Source organism: Ovis canadensis, chromosome X (genome assembly GCF_042477335.2).
Source record: "Ovis canadensis isolate MfBH-ARS-UI-01 breed Bighorn chromosome X, ARS-UI_OviCan_v2, whole genome shotgun sequence".
In the NCBI taxonomy this organism is placed as follows: domain Eukaryota; kingdom Metazoa; phylum Chordata; class Mammalia; order Artiodactyla; family Bovidae; genus Ovis; species Ovis canadensis.
The window spans coordinates 17,504,877-17,524,569 of record NC_091727.1 but is presented as its reverse complement, the minus strand read 5'-3'; the positions used below and the strand labels follow the sequence as shown (position 1 = coordinate 17,524,569).

Sequence of the window (19,693 nt, the reverse complement as noted above, 5' to 3'; positions counted from 1 at the left end):
GGGTGTACACATGTTCCCCATCCTGAACCCCCCTCCCACCTCCCTCCCTGTACCATCCCTCTGGTTCATCCCAGTGCACCAGCCCAAGCATCCTGTATCCTGTATCGAACCTGGACTGGAAATTTGTTTCTGATATGATATTATACATGTTTCAATGCCATTCTCCCAAATCATCCCACCCTCTCCCTCTCCCACAGAATCCAAAAGACTGTTCTATACATCTGTGTCTCTTTTGCTGTCACGCATACAGGGTTATTGTTACCGTCTTTCTAAATTCCATATATGTGCATTAGTATACTGTATTGGTGTTTTTCTTTCTGGCTTACTTCATTCTGTATAATTGGCTCCACCTCATTAGAACTGATTCAAATGTATTCTTTTTAATGGCTGAGTAATACTCCATTGTGTATATGTACCACAGCTTTCTTATCCATTCATCTGCTGATGGACATCTAGGTTGCTTCCATGTCCTGGCTATTATAAACAGTGCTGCTATGAACATTGGGTTACACGTGTCTCTTTCAATTCTGGTTTCCTTGGTGTGTATGCCCAGCAGTGGGATTGGTGTGTCATAAAGCAGTTCTATTTCCAGTTTTTAAGGAATCTCCACACTGTTCTCCATAGTGGCTGTCATTCCCACCAACAGTGTAAGAGGGAGAGGGTTCCCTTTTCTAAACACACCCTCTGCAGCATTTATTGCTTGTAGACTTTTGGATTGCAGCCATTCTGACTGGCATGAAATGGTACCTCATTGTGGTTTTGATTTGCATTTCTCTGATAATGAGTGATGTTGAGCATCGTTTTATGTATTTGTTAGCCATCTGTATGTCTTCTTTGGGGAAATGTCTGTTTAGTTCTTTGGCCCATTTTTTGATTGTGTTGTTTATTTTTCTGGAATTGAGCTGCAGGAGTTGCTTATATATTTTTGAGATTAATTCCTTGTCATTTGCTGCATTTGCTATTATTTTCTCCTTTTCTGAAAGCTTTCTTTTCATCTTGCTTATAGTTTCCTTCGTTGTGGAAAAGATTTTAAGTTTAAGTAGGTCCTGTTTGCTTATTTTTGCTTTTATTTCCATTATTCTGGGAGATGAATCATAGAGGATCCTGCTGTGATTTATGTCTGAGAGTGTTTTGCCTGTGTTTTCCTCTAGGAGTCTTATAGTTTCTGGTCTTACATTTAAATCTTCAATCCATTTTGAGTTTATTTTTGTGTGTGGTGTTAGAAAGTGTTCGTTTCATTTTTTTACAAGTGGTTGACCAGTTTTCCCAGCACCACTTGTTAAAGAGATTGTCTTTTCTCCATTGTATATTCTTGTCTTCTTTGTCAAAGATAAGGTATCCATAGGTGTGTGGATTTATCTCTGGGCTTTCTATTTTGTTCCATTGATCTATATTTCTGTCTTTGTGCCAGTACCATACTGTCCTGATGACTGTAGCTTTGTAGCATAGTCTGAAGTCAGGCAGGTTGATTCCTCCAGTTCAGTCTTTCTCATGATTGCTTTGGCTATTTGAGGTTTTTTGTATTTCCATACAAATTGTGAAATTATTTGTTCTAATTCTGCGAAAAATACCATTGGTAGCTTGATAGGATGGAGAAGGCAATGGCACACCACTCCAGTACTCTTGCCTGGCAAATCCCATGGACAGAAGAGCCTGGTAGGCTGCAGTCCATGGGGTTGCAAAGAGTTGGACACAACTGACCGACTTCTTTGACTTTTCTCTTTCATGCATTGGAGAAGGAAATGGCAACCCACTCCAGTGTTCTTGGCTGGAGAATCCCAGGAATGGCAGAGCCTGGTGGGCTGCCATCTCTGGGGTCGCACAGGGTTGGACACGACTGAAGCAACTTAGCAGCAGAAGCTTGATAGGAATTGCACTGAATCTGTAGATTGCTTTGGATAGTATACTTATTTTCACTGTATTGATTCTTCCAATCCATGAACAAGGTATTTTTCTCCATCTATTTGTGTCATCTTTGATTTCTTTCACTAGTGTTTTATAGTTTTCTATATATAGGTCTTTCATTTCTTTAGGTAGATTTATTCCTAAATATTTTATTCTTTTCGTTGCAATGTTGAATGGAATTGTTTGCTTAACTTTTCTGTTTTCTCATTGTTACTGTATAAGAATGCAAGGGATTTCTGTGTGTTAACTTTATATCCTGCAACTTTACTCTATTCATTGATTAGCTCTAGTAATTTTCTGATGGAATCTTTAGGGTTTTCTATGTAGAGGATCATGTCATCTGCCAACAATGAGAATTTAACGTCTTCTTTTCCAATCCCTTTATTTCTGTTTCTTCTCTGATTGCTGTGGCTAAAACTTCCAAAACTATGTTGAATAGTAGTGGTGAGAGTGGGCACCCTTGTCTTGTTCCTGACTTTAGAGGAGATGCTTTCAATTTTTCACCATTGAGGATAATGTTTACTGTTGGTTTATCATATATGGCTTTTATTATGTTGAGATTTGTTCCTTCTATGCCTGCTTTCTGGGGTGTTTTTTTATCGTAAATGAATGTTCAATTTTGTCAAAGGCTTTCTCTGCATCTACTGAGATTATTATATGATTTTTATCTTTCAATTAGTTAATGTGGTGTAACACGTTGATTCGTTCGCAAATACTGAAGAATCCTTGCATCTCTCAGATAAAGCCCACTTGGTCATGATGTATGATCTTTTTAATATGTTGTTGGATTGTGTTTGCTAGAATTTTGTTGAGGATTTTTGCATCTTTGTTTATCAGTGAAGTTCACCAGACTTCCCTGGTGGCTCAGACGGTAAAGGGTCTATCTACAATTCGGGAGACCCAGGTTTGAGCCCTGGGTTGGGAAGATCCCCTGGAGAAGGAAATGGCAGTCCACTCCAGTATTATTGCCTGGAAAATCCCATGGACAGAGGAGCCTGGTAGGCTACAGTCTATGGGGTCGCAAAGAGTTGGACACGACTGAGCAACTTCACTTTCATCAGTGATATTGGCATATAGTTTTTTTTTTTTTTTTCTGTGTGTGTGTGGCATCTTTGTCTGGTTTTGGTATTAGGGTGATGGTGGCCTCATAGAATGAGTTTGACAGTTTACCTTCCTCTGCAATTTTCTGGAAGAGTTTGAGTAGAATAGCTGTTAGCTCTTCTCTAAATTTTTGGTAGACTTCACCTGTGAAACCAGCTGGTTCTGGGCTTTTGTTTGTTGGAAGATTTTTGATTACAGTTTCGATTTCATTGCTTGTGATGGGTCTGTTAAGATTTTCTGTTTCTTCATGGTTTAGTTTGGGAAGGTTATACTTTTCTAAGAATTCATCCATTTCTTCCACGTTGTCTGTTTTATTGTAATATAGTTGCTGATAGTAGTCTCTTATGATCCTTTGTATTTCTGTGTTGTCTGTTGTGATTTTCCACTTTCATTTCTAATTTTGTTGATTTCATTTTTCTCCCTTTTTTTCTTGATGAGTCTGGCTAAAGGTTTGTCTATTTTGTTTACCTTCTCAAAGAACCAGCTTTTAGTTTTGTTGATTTTTGCTATAGTCTCCTTTGTTCCTCTTTCATTTATTTCTGCCCTAATTGGTATGATTTTTTTTCCTTCTACTATCCCTGAGGTTCTTCATTTCTTCTTTTTCTAGTTGCTTTAGGTGTAAAATTAGGTTATTTATTTGATTTTTCTCTTGTTTCTTGAGGTACGCATATACATCTATGAACCTTCCCCTTAACACTTCTTTTACTGAATGCCATAGGCTTTGGGCTGTTGTGGTTACATTTTCATTTGTTTCCATGCATATTTTGATTTCATCTGTGATTTGTTGATTATTCAAGGCATGCTGTTTAGCCTCCATTTGTTTGTATTTTTTATTAGTTTTTCTCCTGTACTTGACATCTAATCTTACCTCATTGTGATCAGAAAAGATATTTGAAATGATTTCATTTTTTTTGAATTTATCAAGGCTAGATTTATGGCCCAGGATATGATCTGTCCTGGAGAATGTTCTGTGTGCACTTGAGAAAAAGGTGAAATTCATTATTTTGGGGTGAAATGTCCTGTAGGTATCAATTAGGTCTAGCTGGTCCATTGTATCATTTAAAGATTATGTTTCCTTGCTAATTTTCTGTTTGATTGACCTATCCATAGGTGTGAGTGGGGTAATAAAGTCTCCCACTATTATTGTGTTACTGTTAATTTCCCCTTTCATACGTGTTAGCCTTAGCCTTACATATTGTGATGCTCTTATGTTGGGTGCATATATGTTTATAATTGTTATATCTTCTTGGATTAATCCTTTGATCATTACGTAGTGTCCTTCTTTGTCTCTTTTCACAGCCTTTATTTCAAAGTCTATTTTATCTGATATGTGTATTGCTACTCCTGCTTTCTTTTGGTCTCCATTTGCATGAAATATCTTTTTCCAGCCCTTCAGTTTGGGTCTGTGTGTGTCCCTTGTTTTGAGGTGGGTGTCTTGTAGACAGCATATATAGGGGTCTTGTTTTTCTATCCATTCAGCCAGTCTTTGTCTTTTGATTGGGACATTCAACCCATTGACATTTAAGGTAATTATTGATAAGTATGATCCCGTTGCCATTTACTTTGTTGTTTTGGGTTTGAGATTATAAACTTTTTCCCTGTTTCCTGTCTAGAGAAGATCCTTTAGCATTTGTTGAAGAGCTAGTTTGGTGGTGCTGAATTCTCTCAGCTTTTGCTTGTCTGTAAAGCTTTTGATTTCTCCTTCATATTTGAATGAGATCCTTGTTGGGTATAGTAATCTGTGTTGTAGGTTTTTCTCTTTCATCATTTTAAGTATGTCCTGCCATTCCCTTCTGGGCCAAAAAGTTTCTATTGAAAGATCAACTGTTATCCTTGTGGGGATCCCCTTGTGTGTTATTATTGCTTTTCCCTTGCTGCCTTTGATACTTGGTCTTTGTGTTTGATCTTCATTAATTTGATTAATATGTGTCTTGGGGTATGTCTCCTTGGGTTTATTCTGTTTGGGACTCTCTGGGTTTATTGGACTTGGGTGGCTATTTTTTCCTCCATTTTAGGGAAGTTTTCAACTATTACCTCCTCAAGTATTTTCTCATGCCCTTTCTTTTTGTCTTCTTCTTCTGGGACTCCTATGGTTCAAATGTTGGGGCGGTTAACATTGTCCCAGAGGTCTCTGAGGTTGTCCTCATTTCTTTTAATTCTTTTTTCCTTGCTTTAGTTATTTCTATCATTCTATCTTCCACCTCACTTATCCTGTCTTCTGCCTCTGTTATTCTACTATTGGTTCCCTCCAGAGTGTTTTTGATCTCTGTTATTGCATTATTCATTATTGATTGACTCTTTTTTATTTCTTCTAGGTCCTTGTTAAACATTTCTTTCATCTTCTCAATTCTTGTCTCCAGGCTATTTATCTGTAACTCCATTTGGCTTTCAAGATATTGGATCATCTTTACTATCACTATTCTGAATTCTTTTTCAGGTAGACTCCCTATCTCCTTTTCTTTTGCTGTTTTTTTTGGGCATTTATCATGCTCCTTTACCTGCTGAATATTTCTTTGCCTTTTCATTTTGTTTAAATTTCTGTGTTTGGGGTGGCCTTTCTGTAGGCTGGAAGTTTGTGTTTCCTCTTTATTGTGGGGCTTGCTCCCTGTGAGTGGGGTTGGACTAGTGGCTTGTCAAGGTTTCTAGGTTAGGGGATCTTTCTGTGTTCTGGTGGATGAAGCGGGTTCTCTGCTCTCTGCAGTGCAATGAAGTGTCCAGTAGTGAGTTTTGGGGCATCTATGGGTTTGGCATGGCTTTGGGCAGCCTGTATTTTAATGCTCTGGGCTGTGTTCCTGCACTATTGGAGAATTAATGTGGTATGTCTTGCTCTGGAACTTGTTGGCTCTTGGGTGGAGCTTGGTTTCAGTGTAAATATGGAGGATTTTGGATTCGCTCTTGTTTATTAATGTTCCCTGGCATCAGGAGTTTTGTGGTGATCTCAAGTTTTGGATTTCAGCCTCCTGACTCTGGCTTTCAGTCTTTTTATTACAGTAGCCTCAAGACTTCTCCATCTATACACCACAGATGATAAAACATCTAGGTTAATGATGAAAAAATTCTCCACAGTGAGGGATACCCAGAAAGGTTCACAGAGATACATGGAGAAGAGAAGAGGGAGGAGAAAGATAGAGGTGACCAGGAGAAGAGGGGGAGTCAAAAGGGGAGAGAGCTATCTAGGCAGTAATCAATTCCCTGTGTGCTCTCCACAGTCTGGAATACCCAGATAGGTTTATGGAGTTACACAGAGAAGAGAAGAGGGAGGAGGGCAATAGAGGTGACCAGGAGGAGAAGAAGGGGAGTCAAAAGGGGAGAGACCAGTCTAGCCAGTAATCAGTTCCCTAGGTGTTCTCCACAGCCTGAAACACCCAGAGAGATTCACAGAGTTAAGTAGAGAATAGAAGTGGGAGGGAGGAGATATAGGTGACCAGGTGCAGAAAAGGAAGAGTCAGAAGTGGAAAGAGCAATGAAGCCTGTGTGAAAATGGTTATTGCAGATTAGATTCTTAAAGGTACAAAATTAATAGCAAATACCAAAAAGCAAAGATTAAAAACCTAGAGTAGACTCTGAAAAATACAATATTAAAAATGCAAAACAAAATCTGTCACAAAAATTATAAAATATATATATGAAATTTGCATTAAAAATAGGGTCTTTTTTTGCAAGGTAATAGTAGGGTATAAAAATGAAAATTAAAGTAGTAATAAAGCACTTAAAAATAAAAAAATAAAAATGGTAATAGTAAAAATATATTTAGAAATTTCTCTGGAGCTGTTGTGGGCAGTGTGTGGTCAGTTCTGTGTCAGATATTTCCTTGTTCCAGCTTATACTTCTGAAAATCTATAGGCCCCTTCCAATGCTTAGTCAGTGTTAACTACCAGGTTTTAATCTGTTGCACCTGTCAGTTCCAGAGCAGTTCCCTCTTCGTTTATTTTGCCTTCCTCTGTTTGCAAGTCTCTTCAGGGTCTAATTTCCACCCTGAGACAAGGGGGCAAAAGTGGTCACTTATTTAGGCTCACTTGTTTAGTTGTGTTGTGGAAAGGGAGTAACACTGCAAACAATAACCACAGGCGTTTGTGGTGAGTGCTCGCAGTGTATGGACCACACTGGGTTTGCCCCAGCTCATGGTGGTGTGTGCTTTCCAGGTCTACACTGCTCAGGCTCCAGGTTGCTCTGCAGGGGTACTGTCCAAAGTGGGCCCTGCGTTTCCTGCACTTCCCAGGTCTAAGCTGCTCAGGTTCAGGTTCTCGTGTTCTCCACAAGGGCACAGAGTTGGTTGGGCATGCGTTTTTTGCCCTTCCCAGGTCTGAGCAGCTCAGGTGACCAGGTGCTTGGCAAGCACACTGTCCCAGTTGGGCTGTGCGTCTTAATCACCTCCCGGGTCCTAGCTGCTCAGTTTCCCTGGTGCACCGTGAGAGCACTGTCTCTGATGTGCCCTGTGTCTCATCTGGGGAGCTGATGTCAGGCTGCAACCCTCCTGGCAGATGTCAACCCTCTAGGATCCCAGAAATATATGGTTAGCAATTGGGAGCCTGCTCACAGTTTGGCAGAGGATGCCAGTCTCTGGGGCCTAGATTGCTCCTTGCCTTCCCGCTCTTGTTATCGAACACCTGCCTCTCTGCCTTCGGTGGGGGAGGGGGCTGTATACAGGAGCTAGCTCTCCTTTGGTATTCGCTCAATCCTTTGTTCTGTGAGTAGGCCAAGCCACGCATTAGGTTAGAGTCTTTCTTGGGAAAGTTCTCTTTTTTTCTCTCTCTGGTTATCCCACAGTTTTGGGTTGCTATCTCACATTATTTCCCATGAAGTGATGGGGCCAGATGCCATGATCTTTGTTTTCTGAATGTTGAGCTTTAAGCCAACTTTTTCACTCTCCTCTTTCACTTTCATCAAGAGGCTTTTGAGTTCCTCTTCACTTTCTGCCATAAGGGTGGTGTCATCTGCGTATCTGAGGTTATTGATATTTCTACTGACAGTCTTGATTCTAGCTTGTGCTTCCTCCAGCCCAGCGTTTCTGCATAGAAGTTAAATAAGCAGGGTGACAATATACAGCCTTGACGTACTCCTTTTCCAATTTGGAACCAGTCTGTTGTTCCATGTCCAGTTCTAACTGTTGCTTCCTGACCTGCATATAGGTTTCTCAAGAGGCAGGTTAGGTGGTCTGGTATTCCCATCTCTTTCAGAATTTTCCACAGTTTCTTGTGATCCACACAGTCAAAGGCTTTGGCATAGTCAATAAAGCAGAAATAGATGTTTTTCTAGAACTCTCTTGCTTTTTTGATGATCCAGCGGATGTTGGCAATTTGATTTCTGGTTCCTCTGCCTTTTCTAAAACCAGCTTGAACATCTGGAAGTTCAGGGTTCACATATTGCTGAAGCCTAGCTTGGAGAATTTTGAGCATTACTTTACTAGTGTGTGAGCTGAGTGCAGTTGTGTGGTAGTTTGAGCATTCTTTGGCATTGCCTTTGTTTTGGAGTGGAATGAAAAGTGACCTTTTCCAGTCCTGTGACCACTGCTGAGTTTTCCAAATTTGCTGGCATATTGAGTGCAGCACTTTCACAGCATCATCTTTCAGGATTTGAAATAGCTCAATGGGAATGCCATTACCTCCACTAGCTTTGTGCGTAGCGATGCTTTCTAAGGCCCACTTGACTTCACATTCCAGGATGTCTGGCTCTAGGTGAGTGATCACACCATCACGAGTATCTTGGTTGTGAAGCTCTTTTTTGTACAGTTCTTCTGTGTATTCTTGCCACCTCTTAATATCTCCTGCTTCTGTTAGGTCCATACCATTTCTGTTTTTTATTGAGCCCATCTTTGCATGAAATGTTCCCTTGGTATCTAATTTTCTTGAAGAGATCTCTAGTCTTTCCCATTCTGTTGTTTTCTTCTCTTTCTTTGCATTGATTGCTGAGGAAGGCTTTCTTATCTCTCCTTGCTATTTTTTTGGAACTCTGCATTCAGATGCTTATATCTTTCCTTTTCTCCTTTGCTTTTCACTTCTCTTCTTTTCACAGCTATTTGTAAGGCCTCCTCAGACAGCCATTTTGCTTTTTTGCATTTCTTTTCCTGTGGATGGTCTTGATCCCTGTCTCCTGTACAATGTCACAAACCTCCGTCCATAGTTCATCAGGCACTCTTATCAGATCCAGTCCCTTAAATTTATTTGACACTTCCACTGTATAATCATAAGGGATTTGATTTAGGTCATACCTGAATGGTCTAGTGGTTTTCCCCACTTTCTACAATTTCAGTCTGAATTTGGCAAGAAGGCGTTCATGATCTGAGCCACAGTCAGCTCCCGGTCTTGTTTTTGCTGACTGTATAGAGCTTCTCCATCTTTGGCTGCCAAGAATATAATCACTCTGATTTTGATGTTGACCATCTGGTGATGTCCGTGTGTTCTCTTGTGTTGTTGGAAGAGAGTGTTTGCTATGACCTTAGTGGTCTGCTAATGATTGGACAGGGATTTTCCTAAGTGCCCAGAAACAGTATATCTTCCAGCCTTTGTCAAGGTTTTTTTTTTGTGTGTGTGTGTGTTGGAACTTCACACTCCTGTGCAGAGCTTCAAAGTTGTCATGAAATGAAAGATTAGGACCTTCTAAAGTCTTTCCTAAGCATTCATAAAGCCATGCACATATATACGGCCTTACAGATTTGCAGGAATAGCTCGGTGCTTTTCTAAGTGTCCTAATGGACATCTCATTCTCCAGTTCTTTTGGTCAAGCTTTTTGTCAACCTCAACTGATAATCCTGCCTCAGAGAGCTTCACTGCTAAACATTGGCCTCTGTTGTGGTTTTTTTGGTTTCGATTTGGTTTAATTTTTGACCAGTGCTTTGGAGATAGGACTGTTCACACAGAGCAGGCTCTGATTTAGGTCAAATAAAACAAGCCCAGAGATCAGAGGTTTTCAATGACAGTTCTCTGAGGGTGGAGCTTTTGTAGAATTCCAAAGGCTTTGTGCCTCTTCCAGTGTTAGGCTGCTGGCTTTCACAGCTACTATAGTTGCGAAGCTGTTTGCAAAACTCCTGAGAAACTGAGATTAAGATGGGGGAAGCTAAAGTGTCAACAGAATTTGTTGTTGTAATATTCAGCCATTTTTCTTGAATAAATACTTTTTTGATTGTTTTATCCCCTGGAGAAGGGATAGGCTACCCATTCTAGTATTCTTGGGCTTCCCTGGTGGCTCAGACAGTAAAGAATCACCTGCAATGCAGGAGACCTGTGTTCGATCCCTGGGTTGGGAAGATCCCCTGGAGAAGGGAATGGCCACCCATTCCAGAATTCTGGCCTGGAGAATTCCATGGACAGAGGAGCCTGGCAGGCTACAGTCCATGAAGTCAGAAAGTCAGACATGACTTGAGTGGCTTTCACTCACTCAAGCCTTTTGTTAACATCCAGAATTTTGAAGAAATTGATTTTGCCAGTGCTGTCATTAGTTTTATGAAGGAGTGGAAAGTCCTTAATCAGTCATCTTGGAAGTGCCTCTCTATGATGACTTTTAAAGTACTTTGTAAATTATCTGGCTTTTTCTAGTTACTCTGCAGGAACAGTTTCATGCCTTAGCTTACTACAGTACCCAGAAACAGAAGTCAAGAATCAATTTTATGTTTGTATCAATCCCAGATAGTAGACCATATAGTAGCTTCATAAACTTTTCATAAAGTATTATAATGTTGTATATAAAAGGTAAGTAAAGACTTTTTCTGATCTTGCTATAATTATGAAGTAAATACCTATAGAAAACTGTAGAAAGTGTATACTTTAGTGTTCAAATTTTCTGTATCAGTAAATTGGTATGAAAAAAGTCAGTTAATTCTTTTCTTAGAATTGAACAGTCGCAATTGTAGAAATACGTCCTACTCACTGAAATATGTTTTGGCTGTTGATTTTTGTAGTTGATGATTAAAAATAAAATCAAATGTTGATAGTGCTCTTAGGCTCATTCATAATCAGTCAGTAACTGGATGTTTAAAAATTACTAATCAGATGATTTTAAGGGACATTCCTGACCTTTAGCCATTTTTAGCTAGATGAAGTTTGACTTTGGTACTTTGTCATTGCAGTCTCTCTCCTTTCTGAAGATCTATTATCCTACTTTATAGATTTTTATTGTACTTTATTTTTCCTTTTAGTTGGAGATTAAATCAAAATATTGATTCATTTTAGGGTTATGCCTTAAAGAATGGTCTTTTAAGAAGAAATGCATTTGGTTGAATGATAAGTAAGCAGTAGAATTGTTTTAAGAGTAGCCCTAGGCCAGGATTGTTACCTATAAAATGGAGTGTTCTTTGTACTCTGTCTACTCTAACTTCTCTGAATTCTTAAACTTTGTTGTTCATGGGAGCAATTTTCTCAGGCCTTTTTAGTTGCCTCACTGCTGCCTGAGAGAGTTAGAAAAATATGATGACCCTAGAATAAGTGAAGCCTAGATATAATGGTTTTAACCCTTATATATCACTGAAATATTTAATAGGATGAAATGAGCACATCTTGTTCATAAACAAATGATTGATTATTGATGAAGTTATAGTAGACAGATGATATACAAAGAAGTGTTTTATGCTGTTGATATAAAAATGCTTAAGTATATTAATTAGTTACAACAGACATCTCTTTTTTTGAAAACAGTAGAAGAAGATATAACAGAAAAGAAAATCACCAAACGACCTTCTGAGCAACCTCTGCCTTATGTTGCTCCTCTCTCTCCTAAGCAACCCAGAATAATAGTGCATGCCTCTGAAGGTAAACAGTAGTTACATGTTGCATGATTGGGAAGAAAAGTCACTCTGCTATCACTTATGTATGCTGTTGAGTGTTGGTGTTGGGAATAGGGGAGTATGTTTCCCAACTGCCAAATCCGTTTGGCAGTTAGCTATTACTTTGGCAGCTTTGTTGAGCACTTCATTCCCTTAAGAAATGCACAGTTGTCATTTCTCCTTAGAGTAAAGAAAAACAATTATAGCAGCATTTCCCATTCAGCTTTATATTGCCAAAAGCTTTATAGAAAGAGGAATAGAAAAACCTAAAACATTTCTCCAGTGAAGGTTATTTTTTTTTAAGTGCCCAAGTAGTAAGCAAATGTTAGAAACCAATTGTGTAAGAACTGTATTCGTAAAAATAAATGTTTTAGTGAAGTGTTCATAGTCTTGGTGGCAAGACTGGCAAGGGTTAGTTATGATGTCATTAGAATCAATTTGGATTTCAGGACAGTGTCCATTATTATAAACATCAAGAAGGGGATGGCCATCTGCTTTGTGTTAGAGGTTTGTAGTTCATTATAGCATGGCTTAAGTAAACCATTGTTGCCAATTTAGGGGATTTTTGACATTTTAGTAGTATTCAAACTGTAAGTCTGTTGAAGATAATTGCCTTTGTCTTTTTTCTTATTGCCTTCTTTTTTTTTCCTTGTAGAGGAAGTATTACCTTCTGAGGAAGATGGCATGGCCAAAGAGGAAAAGCTTTCTGAAGAGTCCAAGAAGTCACCACTTAGTTCAGCAAATTCTTTGAGTCCTGTCAGAAAAAATCCTATAAGCACTCATACTCCAGTCTCCATGAATGGTTCTCAAAGTGTGCCATGCACCTCAAGCCCCAAAGTAGTGGAGACCAAATCATCTATCAAGAGTAGTCAGCTTGAAGTTGAATTTGAAATGCAGAGGGAAAGTGAAGGTATTTTCCAAAACAGTGATTCTCATCCGATGGGTTTGTCTTTCCCCTTAAGGTTCCCATGCCCCACATCATCCTCTGAGTTTATCACATTGAAGAAATTGTCAAAATTGAGGAGGTAAGAGTCCTCCCCTTCACATCATTGTCAGGGCCAAGCTGCTGCAGATGCTCTAATCCTTATGGCATTACAGAACTGTTTCTGGGGATCTGGATCACCAATCATGTTTCTGATAGAGACTTCTTATTTTATTGGTTTTCATTTCAGTTTCCATTGTAGTTTCTCATTTCCTTGGATACTGTCTGGACTCACAAACCTTGCATGACTCTTGAGGCCTGGAAGGATACACTCCTTCTTCATTCTGATGTGCTCCCTTCCTTGTCCCTCTTGAGACCTTTCCTGGCCCCAGCCTGTACTTGGCTCCCAGATCTCCGCTCTGGCATCCTGTTGCTGCAGCCATTTCCCTGTTTTCCACACTCTCAGTCGTTCCCTCACAACCACCAGGAGAGCATGATGTGTACAAACTGTACAGCATCCTGCCACTCATTTAGAAAGAGACAGAATAGCCTTCCACGTGCAAAGATAGCTCTATCCTGTACCCTTTTAAAGATTAAGGATGTTGGGGTGGAGGGAATAAGTGTTTTGTCTTTTTTCACCAGATAGGCATTTAGGCAAGGTTGAGGAATAAAGGAAGTAGGAATCAACTCACTCCCTTGCCTTTTATCATGGATATCATCTGCACACATGCTGTGACACATTTAATGTTGTCACTCCCATCTCATATACCCCATATAGATTGTCTCTGGTTTTGGAGTGATTTTTGTAAAGAATCTAAAGATAGATGTTCATTTTATAAAGGGGTAGTGTATTATAAGCTTTTAGATATTTTCACTATATGAGCTTATGAAGATAGGCCTTCTTAGAAGAATGCTCTAAAGGTTACTTCTAATGCTGAATCTCACTTCCAAATGTATGTCTAACACTACCATGCCAAAGTAGCCTGTTTTGGGGTTTGAGGATGCTAGCCTCTAGTCTTCCTAGGTGTGGAAAGACTTAATAGTAATAATATTACTTAATAGTAATAAAATCATCATCATCTTCATTACCATCTGATATTATGTGCCAGCACATAATATTTACATTGCTTCATGCATTACATATTTACAGCAGTTTCTTGAGATGTAGGTGCTGGTAAACATTTTCAGGTGAGAAATCTGAGAAGTCGTTTAACTAAGGTCTCCCAACTAGAAAGTGGCTTGGCCAGTCCAGGCACTCTGACTCCAGGGCTGTATGTACATCTTCAGAGAATAGGTAAGCATTTCAGTTTATTTTCTTTAAGGTGTTGGAACTGTTATTTACATCTGAGTCTACCTTGATTTCTGATGATGCTCACACAACCTCCTGCCCTGCCCCACCCCAGTATTTGAATGAAACAAATTGATTTTTATTAAACGAAAGAAATTCAGTATCATCTGGGATAAAATCAAGTCACTTTCATTTCATTTATACCAGAAATATTTACTGATCTCCTAGTGTATATAAGACAGAGCCATTAAGGAGAAGAGCGTGACTGGACTTTACTTATTTTTCATATAATTATGTGAATAATACTACTAATGTAATGTTTATAACCTTCTCTGATTATCTTGAAGATATGGGCCCAATTAAAGTATTTTTTCATGGTAGATTATAGATAGGTGGGCTCACAGCTGTTTTATTTTTAATACAAAATTATAATTTTGTACTAGAAATCCTATTTTTACATCAAGACATAACCCATACCAGATTCTGATGACAGAAACAAAAAATCCCACAAAATATGTTAATTTAGAGGTATGATTAGCCTTGCCAGTAATTTTTTAAATATTAAATTGAGTCTCTCTTGAGTTAAAGGAGAAGACTTTTCTGTCTGAATTGTTAGAATGCCTCAGGCATGACATGGTCTATATCATCATCACTTTTACTCGAGTTGATACAACCTAGCAGTGTTTCTTGGTAGACCAACATTTTTATTTCTGACAAGTAGAAAGTAGGATGTGAGTGAAGTGAAGTTATTCAGTCGTGTCCAACTCTTTGCGACCCCATGGGCTGTATAGCCTACCAGGCTCCTCTGTCCATGGGATTTTCCAGGCAAGGGTACTGGAGTGGGTTGCCATTTCCTTCTCAAGGAGAAAGTAGAATAGATTTTAGTAAAGAATTTTTATTTCACATCAAAGTTATAAAATTTAAAAAGAAAATATATAAAATTCTGAGCTACACCAAAAATTTACCATTGCAAGTTCTTACGTCTTCTGTTTTCTTTGCCCTTTCCTTGGATGAATACCTAAAATACCCCTAAGATGGCTAGAGCACAGATGACAGGAAAGAAAAGGTTCGCTTTTGGGTAATTCACACACACGAAAAGGTCAAATTTGTGTTGATGGTCTTTGTTTAGAGAAACAAATCTTCCTAGTAAAGCATCAAACCCGCTTCTGTTATCATATACTAACTTTAGAGAGTCAGGCACTCTGGTTAAGGAAACGAATACGTGTCTGGACAGAAAGAAAGTTTGAGTACAACTTAGTGAATAGCACAACTATAACTTTTTGAGGTATGAGCACTTAAATTATTTCATGTTTCGATTTCTTTTTAAATATATAAACCTTCAACCAAAATATCTATCACTATGCAGTAAAATTTGAAAGAGGTATTCCGTATAATGTTAAAGTTGCTTCTGACCTAACTAAGTACAAAATAATCTTGTTTTCTTCAAAATTCAAGGAAGAATTTAAGCCTTGAGAGACAGGAGTTTAAAGAATAAATTGATGCTAAAAATAATCTTTATTGAATACATGGTTAGAGATTCAGTAAAAGAACTAATTTGGTTCTCAAGAGATAATACGGTTTATTGAAAATTATTGATTAAAGTGAATTAATTTAAACAATTATAAAACTGTAAATTCTTTGGATTTTCATTGCAGTTAGCTAGTAAAAGACTCAAACCTAATTTTGAGTCTTTTCTCAAGAGGAGGAAGATTGAGAGAAATTCTTCAAAATAGTTAAAGGAAGAGAGCAATAGATTAGCTTAGATTAACCTTGATTTAACCTAAGTTACAGGTCTTTTTCTGTATTTGCTTATGGTCAAAGAGGCCTTGGATTGTTTGGTCTGTATCATGATCTTTGAAACTCTAGGATACATTCTGAAGTTGCTTTTGTTGTTTGGAGGAGGTCAAGTGGGACATTCTTGGGTAGCTATCCTCAGGTCATCTTTATCTAGGCTTTCACTAAATTTTACCTTTGGAATCCTGGGTCCATGCTGGGGTACTTCACAGAACATTCCAGGAATGATAAAATTATTCCCTGCTTAACATCTTTTCTTTCAGGATAATGATCAGGTCAAGTATGATTTGTCTTTTTTCCCCCCAGTTGAAGCTCCAAGTTATATAGCTGTACCTGACCCCAGTGTCCTGAAGCAAGGCTTCTCTAAGGACCCTGAAACCTGGTCTGTGGATGAAGTGATACAGTTTATGAAACATAAAGATCCTCAGAAGTCAGGCCCCCTTGCTGACCTCTTCAGGCAACATGTAATGTATCTTTTGATCCAGTTTTCCTGCTGTAATGACTTTGAATTATCTCTTTGCAGGCCCTTCAGTTGGTTACTGATTAGTGTGGATGGTGGGGGAACCCTATCAACTGATTTTTCCATATTTGAGAGAGTTCACTTTGCCCAAAGTTAGATCCTTAAAGGATAGAGGCTGGGATCTGTGCTTTAAATGGGTACCCAAGTCCCTAACATACTTACACGTCTTTGAGTTCTCAAGAGAAGATGATTCAGCATGGCCACTCTCAGGTGTATTCTCCTTTGTAAGACCAGCTACAAAGATCCTCCTCCCTATCTGCTCCCTGCTTGGCCCTGGGATTGTGAATAGGAGGGAATGACCACCTTTGTAACATGGTGTCCTTCTTATTACAATGCCCAATGAATCCAGTAACTGTATAAGATTAAGTGCAGCTTTATTTTAAATAGGAACTCAGGAAAATCAAACATACTTCCAAAACATAAATTGTTTTATTAAGCAAATAAATAGTATTAGGAGGATACCTTGTGTCTGATAAATAATGTTTATAGTCTTTTCTAACAAATCAAATTCATGACCAAATGTATCCTTTTATATCCTTTTTCATATTGTAAGAAAATCAGTAATATGTTTTAGCATCTAATTAGCTTCACATAATTAAATGAGTAGCTTTCAACATAAAGACAACACTGTTTAGCACATTTAGAGTTTGCATTAATGCTGACATACATTCCTAGCCTTTCTAAGAAAGTTGATGACTGTCTGAAATTCATTTCTATCATTCATAATTTTCTATCTACCATTTGTCATAGATATGTGGTATTTTATTCAGCACATAGTTTTTAAAATCAGATAGTTTGATGCTAAAGGCCATTCTTCAAAGATACTAGGTTAAGTTTACTTTTTGTTAAAATTTGAAGTGAATTTAGAAATTTTCAAATGTTACACATATAAGTTATGTTTTTAATAGTTTTCAGGAAATAAATGCATACTCAGAGAATATATATTGAGAATATACAGCTACGCTCTATTTACATGTTCTTATATGTAAGTAACTTGACAAAATGTGAAATCAGTGCTAATAAGTATAATTTATTTCTCTCTATAGGAAATTGATGGGAAGGCTCTGCTACTACTCAAAAGTGATGTGATTATGAAGTATATGGGGCTGAAACTGGGGCCAGCCTTAAAGTTATGTTATTATATTGAAAAACTTAAAGAAGGAAAATATAATTGAAAAAATATATAAGTTTAGACATAATTTTCAGTTGTTTTGATAACTTTTAATTTAAAAGTATTTTTATTCTCATAGCAATTTTTGTTTTGTAGATAGTTCCTCTAAAACTACATTATATCCAGAATTGCAGAACTCTATTATAAGTCCAGTCTACTTCTTTAAAAGCCATTAACGTGTTAGTACTAGCATATTCAAATAGGCAGTTCTTTATCTCTGTTTATTATTTTATTGTAGAGTTTACAAATACACTTCCTGCAGGAAACAAAGAAACACCTTTGATTTTGGTTAATGTATATATATAAAACCAAAACAGCTAAATCCCAAAGGGGAAAGTATCAGGGACTGACAGGCTCTCTAATGAAATTCATGCGAAGTTTTCCTTAGAAGAGAATTTAAAGATGCAACTATAGATATCATCTCTTTCTCAAATACTTTGTCTGTTACTGCAATGTTCTGTTTGTGTTCTATCAATTTCCTGAAAGGGAATAGCCATATAAATTACCTTCCTTTCATTACTATTGCTCTATATGTTGTATTTGTTAATATTTAAAGAAAAAACAAGCTTATAAACTTTCATAAAGTGTTTTTATCAGTTTTTGATGAATTTTGAACAATTATAGAGTAGTTGTTCTATGCAGGAGATATTATACTAGGGTGGTTTTGATGGAGTCCAATTAAATTTTTTCAATGAAATACCTGTTATTTCTAAACTTTACATATTTTCTCCAAGCTTAGACATTTAACTTGGGATTCTTTCTCACATCTTTATATGAAGAAGACTATCCCTTCTCCAGCGGATCTTCCCAACCCAGGAATTGAACCGGGGTCTCCTGCATTGCAGGCGAAGTCTTTACCAACTTAGCTATCAGGAAAGCCCTTACATGAAGACACCTGTGCCCAAATTTTAAAATATATATATTTTATTGTCTATGTTTATTCCTCATATGAATTCAATACTGTATTTATATATTATTCTATACTTGTAGGTATTCAAACAAGTTAACCTGTTCTTTTTGAATTTAATATGGCACTTTGCATTGCCACAGAGGTAATGGTGAACTATTTATATAGTTGGATGTTTTTATTCTGAAAAAATATTTGCATCATTTGCTATCACTAGTACCTCTCAGCTTAGTCTTCAGGGGATAAGAAACAATCCACAGATTGGTTTCCATACAGGGAAGTTCTCTGTCCTATGCAATGTTGTTAGTTAATTTGTTTAGTTCTGAGCCATTTATTCTGCTAAATTTTGGAAGATGCATTAATTCTGACTTATCATTTTGGGTTTTATTTTTAAAGTTAGAACTTTTGAGGGGAAATGGTGCTATATGTTAATTGTTATTACTTTGTATAACTTTGGTGTAATGTTTATAAGCTATGAGAATCTGTGCTAAAAGTATTAGCCATTTGTTATAAATGCCAATAAAATGTACACCAGGGGCAAGAATGTACATTTTATTTTTTAGAAAACCAAATGTACTTTATATGAGAATGCTACTATTTAAAGGGTGGTTTCATCTATGTTATTCACTTTGTGTTTTAAGACAAAAATTCTAATTTAAACTGTCTTCTCAAATTGTTTGTGTGAAGATGCTGTGCCCAGTTAAACAGTCCTCAGGTGTTTGTATAAATACTGTTTTACAGTCTTCAGATTTTAAAATATAATAAAGTTAAATAACCTCAGTTAATGTGAAAGCCTCAGATTTTATTTTACTTGCTTTTACCACATTATATTAACATATGAATCAGTTACAGTTGAAAAAGAAGCACTCTAGTAAGTTTGTGTTTTTATGTGTCCAAATACTTGGTTTTAACACTTGGTCTCATTCTACTGGTAAACAGATTCTTAGGAGCAAAGGGCTTATCTTTTGCAAGGGCCTTAAATGAGACCCCAGGGAGGCAGTAAGAAGTTAAATCAATGAGCTTTATCTGTACTCAAAGCTTTTTTTACTTTGGTGATGATGCAAGCATGCTAGAAAATGGCAGTGCCCCCCAGATCCCTCATCCCACCAGAGTTTATGACCTATGCTTTTTTTTTATGGCTGTGCTTTTGCCCCTGGGGACCAGAAGCTATACTGCTACTCAGCCTTCAACTCTCCCAACTTATGTGCTGGAAAAGCCCTGGAGGCTCAGGGTTGTGGTTGAATCGCCTTCAAGATTCAACCCCTCAGCCCACCTGTCCCAGGAGCTGGTGCCTTGGAATCTAGATACTCTTATCACTGTTCATTGGAGA

At 37.7% G+C, this 19,693-nt stretch overlaps 1 protein-coding gene across 2 annotated transcripts in view; it reads left to right on the top strand.

Moving 5' to 3' along the window:
* The window catches only part of SCML2 (Scm polycomb group protein like 2), a 113,598-nt gene extending 94,455 nt beyond the window's left edge, over positions 1–19,143 (top strand). Inside the window, exons 12-15 of one of the 2 annotated variants that reach the window (XM_070289809.1) lie at positions 11,634–11,747; positions 12,417–12,671; positions 16,072–16,229; positions 17,332–19,143. In XM_070289809.1, the coding sequence (XP_070145910.1) occupies positions 11,634–11,747; positions 12,417–12,671; positions 16,072–16,229; positions 17,332–17,460 (656 nt within the window). In that variant the 3' untranslated portion in view covers positions 17,461–19,143. Of the gene's footprint in view, positions 1–11,633; positions 11,748–12,416; positions 12,672–16,071; positions 16,473–17,331 lie in introns of those variants that run through there. The other variant, XM_070289808.1, reaches the window with a different exon arrangement.
* The last annotated feature ends 550 nt before the right edge of the window (positions 19,144–19,693 follow it).